The sequence below is a fragment of the Girardinichthys multiradiatus genome, chromosome 7 (assembly GCF_021462225.1).
Source record: "Girardinichthys multiradiatus isolate DD_20200921_A chromosome 7, DD_fGirMul_XY1, whole genome shotgun sequence".
NCBI classification, from domain to species: domain Eukaryota; kingdom Metazoa; phylum Chordata; class Actinopteri; order Cyprinodontiformes; family Goodeidae; genus Girardinichthys; species Girardinichthys multiradiatus.
This window is the reverse complement of record NC_061800.1, coordinates 27,321,079-27,331,214: the sequence shown is the minus strand read 5'-3', so window position 1 is coordinate 27,331,214 and position 10,136 is coordinate 27,321,079. Positions and strand designations below refer to the sequence as shown.

The following is a 10,136-nucleotide window of genomic DNA, read 5'->3' as shown; positions in this document are numbered from 1 at the left end:
TTTGGGCCCCCAAGGCATCCACTTCCATACCAACCAGTTAACCAGCAGGGGGAGCTATTATGCTAAACAATACTTGCATGATGTATAAGTGGTCAAAAATATGACATGCGCTCCAGTTTGCTTTTTAAACTTCCTCAAAGGTTGATTAATAAACATCCTTAGATACTGATCACATATAATTATTTTTGTTTTTTAAAGTTTATTATGACGTTAAAACACATGTAACTATATTTTATAATATCCCTGCCTGGCAGCGAGTGTGTTAAACAGCAATAATCAGTCGCTTCCAGGCGCATGCCCACAGAGTCCTTATCTCCAGCCTCATAGGTCGCCATGAGTGGGACGATCCCGGCGCCGCAGCTTGGTGGGCAGGGCCTCCGGTTTTGTAACGTTCTCAAGCTCTGGAGGAAGCAGGTTTCCCGAAAGTCAGCTGCGGCGGCCCCGGCGGACAGGACAGGGTCTAGACCGCTCGCCATTTTGAACCTGGCCTTTGGGGAGTAATACGCGTATTTATCACTCATAAGGTTTTTTTTTTCTTTATCAGAGAGGACAGCTCTCCATGATGATGGAAATGGAGGTGATGCATTCAACCCAGCAGGTAAATGAAACTATTTTCATTTTGTTTTTTGAAGAACACCTAATTTCTAGAACAGATCAATCTTCCCACCCAAGTTTCTTTCTTATACAATCTACTACTAAACGGGTTTTAAGTGGAAATTTAATTAGTCTTAAAAGAAATAAAATCTCTTATCTATGACATGTTTTAGTTAGGATGTAATAATGTGTAAATATCGAACCGAGCGCTGTCAATGTAAATAACAGTTTAAAAAGCTGCACTTTCAGTTCTGCAAGTTATTCACTTGTGACGTTTATTCCCCGAGAGGAAATAAAAATCAACAGTTTTTATAAATATTCTTAAGTTTGCCGGCGTTTTTACCAGTTAGAGGTATTTTTTTCTCTTATCTTCGCTAAGGTGACGTTTGGTAAATAGACAACCTAAACTCTAGAGTGTTTGCTCATAATTGTGCCCTCCTCCTCCTCCCCCCTTCCTCCCCTTCAGGCATGTGATCCCATATCTGATTCATACAAGCTTCTTCTAACCACAGTGAGGGTTTTTTTCTTCTTTTTAAAGCATATGATCTTTTTGGTGTTCAGGTTTTTTTTTTGTTTTTTTTTAACTGGTCTGTTTTTTAAAACGGATAGATACACGTTTCCATTGCGGGGGGAAATGTTTATTTATTTCTACTTTTAAATTAATCATATTTAGATTGATAAAATCATAAAGGGCTGTTTTGGGAAATGTCCCCAGTGATAGTAGCCACCCCTATAAATTAGCTGGCCTTCCTTATAGCCTCACAGTCCTATTAAGCAAACACTTATCAATGGGACCCATAGGAAATTGGCCGAATAATGGGCCCCTGATGGCATAGTCAACTTGTTTTAGGGATTTGGTTGGATCACGGAAACTATGTTAATTACCTTTTATGTGTTTGATGCAGGACAACTTTGTGTAAAAGAAGTGACCCATATGCTGTCAAGATGTGTTGCACATCTTGATATGATTTTCCTAATACCCGTTTAAAGCCAAGTTAAGCGCAACATAATGCACTATGGGTTTTGCTGATGTAGGTAGCATTTACTCAACCCAAATGGGTCCCATACAAGAGGTGGAGTGAGCCCAGGCCCACCTGGTGTCCATCCAGACTGGCAGAAAATCTTGTTGGTTGGATATGGATATGAATTTAAAAGTGAAGACTATTGATATTTATTTATTTATTTATTTTCCAAACCAATATTTATGTATGGATCCGTCATGAATTGGGAAAGAGCTGCAAAAATGGGCTTCTGGTTGGGATTGTCAACAGGTTGCACACAATGTTCTCATGTAAATTGTCTATAATGGTCCTAGTTCGAATCCTGTTTGAGCAAAATCTGCATGGGGGCCTACATACAAAGGTTGGCTGGGTATTTTATAAAAATGTTTTTTTTTTATTTACGTTCTTTGTAGTGAGCCTCTTTTCAAGGCCCACCCCCCACACCTACATATATACTGATAAAAGTGAAATGTATTATGGCTTTCAGTCCTCAAGGTCATCAGTAGCCGGTGCTGCCCGAGCCTGCTGAGTTTCATCACTCTGGGTCAAAGGGTGGATTGTCTAAGCAGTGATGAAATAAGGTGTAATCAACTGCCAGAGTTAGATCTTTTGGGGCCTCTGTGTTTAGATAAATAAACAATAAAAGACTGCTAATACATAGATGCCCCTTTGAAAATAATCCCAAGTGGATGACTTGTTGTGGTTGGTAATTTGCACTGTACTTTTTATGTTACTATTTTAAACTCTATGCACAGTTTACTGACTGGTGGCTGCATATTGTCCAGGAAATGCATTAGGAAATTTGAGCCGTTTCCGTGTTCTGGTGCCAGCCTGAATCTTGTGAAATCTATGCCACCAATACTTGGCTTGTATCAGAGTCTTTTATGTCTTTACCACCAAATACTCTCTATGACCAATACGTGGTAAGAAAAATGTGACGTTATGGACTCCTATAGCAGCACATTTTTAGTAAGAGCTCTAAGCATTTCCATTGTGTAAGCAAGCTTTTTAGGTCAGGGTGTTTTACAGGGACTTGTATGACCTGTTTGATGTGCTTGAAAGGTGTGACTAACCGAAAATAACACTTTTTCTTTTTTTTTTTTCATCTGGGAAAGCATCAATGAGACACATTTTAGTGGACTAGATTATTTTAGTAGATGCCATAATTTCTAGTTGTGAGCTCACCTTTCAGTCTGGGAGCCGGATTTATAGAAGGCAGCCATTGGTAATGTGTAATCCATTTAGCGGTGGTGGTTCTGATGCAACACTGAGGCAAAGGGGATTAGAGGGTTCCTATTTTGCAAGGCCAAAGTCAGAAAGGTGTGTCAACAGTGTCCAAAAATATACAGAGGTGCATATTTGTTGGCTTTTATTATTACAGTAAGAGGGCTTTTACCAAAAGTAAAAAAAAAAAAAAAAAGATAAAATAACATCCTCTTTGCAGGGCATTGTTCTCCTTTTAGTTCCCATTTAGTTTCCTTTTTCCTGCTCATATAACATAATAAGAAGTAGTCTAACTCTTAAATGGTTTTTTATTGGCAGAATCGAGGAGCAAATCAGTCACATCAGTGGGCTTCGTACCCGCCCCTGTCATGTGTTTATGCAACATCCTGAGGCCTGGTGAAATGGTTTTCTTCTGTAAATAAAGTCTGATGAAAAAGCCAAGGAGTGATGCAGAATAATTTATCTTTCTCAGTGTTGTTTAAAAAAAAAAAGGTCAAATAACATTCAGCCCTGTGAGGGAGAAATCTACAGGAAACAGTTTGAGCTCATAATTGTTGCCGTGCTGGGCCTCATGGGGGCTGATGTGAATATAATGACTGGAGGACAAGATTTGTCTCAATAAATAAGGCTCGGGTCATTACTATTCGTTATTTGTAACAGTAATACAAGTTACTGAAACAATATATTAATGCTAGTTTTGATTTTTATACTAAAACAACACTAAAGTATAACTAGTGTGAATATCGGAAAATATTTGCAAACTGCTGAGAAGTATAGTAGCCTTCTTTCAGCCAGCTGGCTGACAGTGTGGAGCAACAAGTGGGGGACAGGAAGTAAACTCCAGTCACATTGTCACGTTCTCTGGCATCGCATTAAAATGACTTTTATCTGTAGGTGAAAAAAACCGTAACTTTATAAAATCTCCACATACCTTTATACCGCTAACAGGGACAGGTGTGGATTACTTTATTGAAGACAATAGAAAAATAGAAAATTAAACTGAGATTCAACCATAGATCCTATTCAATGGATAATTATTTCTTTGTTTAAAGTATTTTTTACCATGTTCTGTTCTAAATTCTGAATCAAACTCAACTTTAGTGTATTTTGTTACCGGTATGAAGATAAATGGCGCTTTTAAAAGGTTACGGCTTTGAAAACCCCTAAATTGTTTTATTATGTGGTTCTCTGGGTTTAAAGTCCTGTTATTTAGAGTTCAGAGTAACGTACAGCTGCCCCTCCTCCACCTGTTGCTGAATACTGCCACTCAGCTCACTAAAAGAAGGCCCGTACATATTTTTCCCCACTTTCAATAAAAACAAATTCACCTGTTTGTAAATGATTCCGATCAAGAAAAGCAGAGACAGTCCCGGTGTGAAAACTGAAGGATCTCCACCCATTACTGTCATCAGGAGTGGTATGTCTGATAAGCAGCCGACTCCAGGCTCTGTTGCAGCAAATAGCCCAACAGTAATTAACCAGCTAATGGTTAGTTAGTTGTTTAGTTTTTTGTTGGGTCCGACCTGCTGATTCCAGTTTTGACTGATTAATCTTTATGTTTTTATTCTAAGAAATGTTACAAATAATCATTTAAGCATCTAAGCATATATCTTTTTGCTTTATTGGACTTTTATTAATCAAGGTGTGTTGAAGTAGATGCTGTTGGTTTATGAAGTTAAAGGCCAAAAATTGTGAGAGTTCTTACTTTTGAAGCATTTAATGAATAGTAAAAAAAAAAAAAAATATTTAGCTTTTTTTGACCTATCAGAGATGATCAAGGGAAACTGGATGATTCTAATCTCTGGTCGACTGTTTTTTAGCCAGGAGATCGTAAAAAAAATGAACTTTATAAAACTACCCTCAGGCTTTCAGTGGAACAAAAAGATTCACACGTCTGGATAAGTAGATGGGTATTAGAGGATCAGAGGAAGGTTCTATGGGTGTCTGGTGGCAACAGTGGAAACAGAGAAGCACATTTATTATTCATTCTGCTTCTTCCCCATGACAATTGTGCGAGCGCTGTTGTCCGTGAGCCGATACACAGCACCAGGGTGTGGCATGAGTATTAGACACGTACATCACAGCAGGGACTTTCAGTCTTGTTCCATTCTCGTCTATAGCATCGCTGCAGGACCGCAGATCGGCTTGCAGCACTCTGAGGTGATCTGTGTTTGTTCTTCCAGGACATGGACCTCATAGACATTCTGTGGAATCAGGACATTGATCTTGGCGCCAGGCGCGAGGTGTTTGACATTAACCACCGTCAGAAAGAGCATGAGCTGCTGAAGCAGCGGAAGCTTGAGGAGGAGAAGAGGCTGAACCTGATGCGGGAGCAGGAGAAGGCCCTGCTGGCGCAGCTGCAGCTGGATGAGGAAACAGGAGAGTACATACCCCGCCCACCACCCAGCACTCCTCTGCAGCCAGGTGTCACACCCCTGGAGGTTACTCAGGTACAAGCAAAGACCATCATTACTCATGTTGTGGGTGGGACACTCCTACCTCATTTGATAGGCTGTGCCAGCGCTGTAGCTTGGTAACCTCTTCTTCTAGCATATGTAGCGACACATAGGTGGGTCTGTTAGATCTGCATCAATGTAATGTGCTCCAAAGACTTCTTGAAGGAGACCTAAACTGCTAAATGTATCTTTAAGCGGATGCTGTCCCACAAAGGATGTAACAGCTCGATGTCTAATTTCTGTTGCAGAATGGCGACTTCACGCAGGAGGCAGGTGACAGCATGTCTTTTGATGAGTGTTTGCAGCTGCTGGCAGAGACATTTCCTGTAGAGCACACTCAGGTAAAAACAGAGACTCAAACATAACTCCAAATTAACAGCCTAAAACAGAACGTTATGGTTCTAACACATGTTTCTGTTGCACAGACTCCCTCAGTTTGCCTGGACACGCCTGCTGTTTCAGTACCCGCCAGCAGCAACATGATGATGTCCCCAGAGCAGCCGGTTCTGTCCACAGCCACCCTCTCCTCAGGTCAGCCGACTCCGTCACAGGGGATGTCTCCAGATCTGGAGGAGGCCTGGATGGAGCTTTTGTCCCTCCCTGAGCTGCAGGTATAATACATGGGTTTATGGTGCTTTAGGCCCTTGTTGTGGAACAAAAACCCAAAGAATGCATGAGTAGCAGTAGTAGAGGACAAATGCTTTTTTGTGTGCGGTATGGAAGTCAGGGTTAGATAACTCACGTGTTTACAGCTCATGGTGCTGTGATCAGGTTTCATTGTTGGCACTTTTAAGCTGTAAAGATGGGTATGCTTACATTGTAATGCAGTTTAACTGATTTAATAGCTTTTGACTTAAGGCTGTAGAACCAGAGAGGGAGCGGCAGACATACAGTTGTTGCTTACTGGTGGAAAGGTGAAGATTTGCATACTAAACATTTGCAGTAGCTACACCTCATATTTGCATTAACAAATGGGTGGAGCAGACTGGCTGTTGCTGCATACAACTCAGTAGACTCAACTAATATCTTCACCATACAGTCATTTTCAATAAATTATAATATTACTGAAAAGTTAATTTATTCCAGTAAGTCTACTAACTGAAACGCATTATATAGATTAATTACACACAGACCCATGTTTCCAAGCCTTTATTACTGTTATAATAATTTTCCGCTTACAGCTAATGAAAACACAACATTTATGATTAGAATATTACATCAGACCAATTACAAAAAACATTTATAGTACAGAAATGTGGGCTTAATGAAGAGCATATTTAATACCTGCTTAATGGTTATTTTAAAAAGGTACTTTAAATCTGACAAATGAGCCGGAACACATATTCTAATTCATTGAATTAATTTATAATTGTGCCGAACTGCTGAATTGCTGATGAGACTGTTGAGACAAAAGTGGCATTGGATGAAATATTTTTTTTTAGTTATTGAAACCTTCCTACGTGACATTATGACATGTTGTCATAATGTCACGGATGGTTAAATGTATGTGGACAGCATGTGCTGCAAAGTAGCTTCACCGGTTATTTCCTGTAAGACATCAGGGAAGTGGAGCAACTGGTTCCGTTCACTAACCAAAACTGGCATTAAATAAGATATGCTGTAAAGACTTTTAACAACATACACTTTAACACCTTTACTTGCAGAACTATTCACTCTCCGGGGAATTTCTGACAATTTGCCACGTTTCCACCATAAACGTCAATGTATTTTTTGGGATTCTGTGTGCTGGACTAACACTAAGTAGTCAATAAATATGATGTATAAGAAAAATGGTACATGGTTACAGACATATTTTACTAATCTATAAAGTGTAGGATGTGTATATATTCAGCCATGCTGAGTCAGTATTTTGTCGAACCACCCACTGCAATTACAGCTTCAAGTCTCGAAAGGTTTACCACATAATGTTTTCTTTGCAAAAACATCTCAAGTTCAATCAGATTGGATTTAGAACGTCTGTAAACATCCGTTTTCAAGTATGGTTACAGGTTCTTCATTGGATTTAGGTCTGGGATTTAACTAGGCCATTCTAACATATAAGTTTGCATTGATCTAAACCACTCCGTTGTAACTCTGGCTGGGTGTTCAGGGTCATTGTACTGCTGAAAGTTGAACCTCTGCCTCAGTCTTAAGTCTTTTGCAGCCTTTTAACAGTTTTTTTTCCATTACCCGGTATTTATCTCTAACAATCAGCTCTGACTAGCTTCCCCGACCCTTCTCAAAGGTCTAAACAGCATAATGCTGCCATCACATGTTATACTGTGGGGATGTTGTTTTTTTGCCATACATCGTGTTTATAGGCCAAAAAGAACATGTACTTCTGCAAGGCACTGTATTTATCAGGATAATCATATAGCCACTCTGCTTACAACTGAAATTGTAATGTCTAAACTGTAGCTTCTGTCTTAAGTGTTTTTATAATTCATCTGTTGTTTTTCCTCCAGCAATGTCTGAACATGCAAATGGAAGACACACTGCAGACCACAACATACCCTCTCCCAACCAGCGCTGAAGCACAGACTCCAAGTTATCCTAACTATCCCACAGTCCAAACTCCTATTTTCAACCCCCTGACCAGCATCAACAATGTCAAAACAAACAATCTGAATGTTGGCCCCGCAGAGTTTATGAATACATTTGATGGCTCTCTTCCCACCGTGGCTCCATCGGATGCTTTCAGACAGATGAAGGTAGATGCCCCTCAGCTAGATACAAGCTTCAGTGGAGAAGGTTTTGGTGGGGTGTTTTATCCTATAACCGAACAGGTTGAGTGCAGCAGTCGGCACGGCCAAGAAGAAAATGAAAGAATGTGTGACTCCCCAAGCAAAGCTGCCTTTACGCACATGGACCTTTACAGCCTCTCCCCTGTAGATTCGATGGACAGAAGTAAACCGAATCTGACAGCAGAACATCTAGACTCGGATTCGGGAGTCTCCACTAATGGAAGTCCAAATGCAAGGTCACCGGGCATATCTGTGTACGAAAGTGGGTCGTTTAGTTACAGTGATTCAGAGATGGAAGAGATGGACCAGAACCCTGGCAGTGCAGAGTCAGACTACTCTGAGATGTTCTCATTGAATTTTGAACCTGATCACTTTATGGCATCAGATCCGGCATCAGAAGTGACTGGGCAGCCACAACAGCAGGAAAAGAAACCTAAACAACACAAGCTGGACATAGCAGAGGAGAGGGGCCATGACGACGCTCCCTTCACCAAAGACAAACCGAAAAAACGCTCTGTGCGTCTAACCAGAGACGAGCAGAGGGCCAAGGCCCTCAGCATTCCTTTCACGGTCAACATGATAATCAACCTGCCTGTTGATGACTTCAACGAGCTGATGTCTAAGCACCAACTGAACGAAGCCCAGTTGGCCCTGGTCCGCGACATCCGCCGCCGGGGCAAGAACAAGGTGGCCGCACAGAACTGCCGCAAGCGCAAGATGGAGAACATCGTGGGCCTAGAGGGTGAACTGGACTCGCTGAAGGAGGAGCGAGATCGCCTGCTGAATGAGAAGAGCAAGAACACGAAGAGCCTGAAGGAAATGAAGCAGCAACTCAACAGTTTGTATCTGGAGGTCTTCAGCATGCTGAGAGATGAAAAGGGAAATTCTTACTCTTCGTCGGACTACTCCCTGCAGCAGTCCACTGATGGCAATGTCTTCCTCGTCCCTCGCATTAAAAAGACTTTCAAGAGCGAAAAAAAACACTTGTCTCATCTGTAGCCTGGTACAGCATCATAATAGGATACTATGCAATAACTTTGTATTCACTCAGCTTTAAACTTTAGCAGCTTGACAGAACGGTTGTAGTTTCTGCTTACTCCTCTTGAATGTTGCAATGGTTTTTGATATTTTACTTTTATACTCTTACATCCTCACAGATTCTTTCACCAATATTTTGTAAATATAAACATTAAGTGCTTTTGAGATTAAGATTGTTACTGTACCTGTGGGTGTGTGTGTATATATATATATATAAAGTGTGTGTATATAAATATAGATATTTCTGTATGCTCATGATTGTTTAAATCATTATTTCTTTTATAATTTCCCTCTGACTTGATGCCCAGCTTCTTTTTTAAATCCTGTCTTCTATGCTTTTAAATAAACTAAATACGAAAGTGTACGTCTAGTTTTTTCATGATTTAAACACATCCTTGTGTTGTGTGTCGTTGCCACAGGCTGAAACAGACGAATGCCAGATGCTTTAAGCGTTTTAATGAAGTATTGCAAAACACACCACATGGTATAACCCAAGTCTTAACTTGGAGGCTTCACTAAAAGTCTTACAAAACCAGCAAGTAAGATGTAAACAAGAGCTACAGCTCCTAATCTGCTTACTTTTGTCAGAGCAAGCTTTTTGTTTGTACAGTTACCTGACTTTAAATTCAGTTGGTCCTTCCTAAAGATCGCACCCAGTCATTATGTTGCGCAACAAACAAAGGGCACAACTGCTAGCAACATCAGAGCATGCTCAGTGATATTCCTGCGTGACAACTCCACAATAGTGCAATAAGCTGCCAAAATCAAAGGTGAAAGTCTGCGCTATCAGTTTAACCTCTGATCGAACTTTCATGCTCAGATACTACAGAACCTTTGATCCCCAAACCCAATTTGCACACGCAATAAATTTAACTGGAGAAAAGAGCATGTTAATGGAATCAGTTTTGTTGATATAAGACTAATTTCTGTTTTTTAAAAAGGGCATTTCCTTCAAAAATGTAATCTGACTGCTATAATATGAAGGGATCTCATATTTGTGAGAAAAACAGAAGCATAAGTCCCTACAGGGCTTAATTGTAAAAAAAATATTGCACATTCAATCAATACTTTTTCTAGAA

General features: G+C 40.3%; 1 protein-coding gene across 1 annotated transcript; it reads left to right on the top strand.

The window, feature by feature from the left end:
* The first annotated feature begins 388 nt into the window (after positions 1 to 388).
* Positions 389 to 9,421, top strand: nfe2l2a (nfe2 like bZIP transcription factor 2a). The gene is made up of 5 exons (XM_047369961.1): positions 389 to 598; positions 5,003 to 5,269; positions 5,524 to 5,616; positions 5,701 to 5,886; positions 7,741 to 9,421. The coding sequence occupies exons 1-5, from the start codon at positions 560 to 562 to the stop codon at positions 9,016 to 9,018; spliced, it is 1,863 nt and encodes a 620-aa protein (XP_047225917.1). The 5' UTR covers positions 389 to 559; the 3' UTR covers positions 9,019 to 9,421.
* The last annotated feature ends 715 nt before the right edge of the window (positions 9,422 to 10,136 follow it).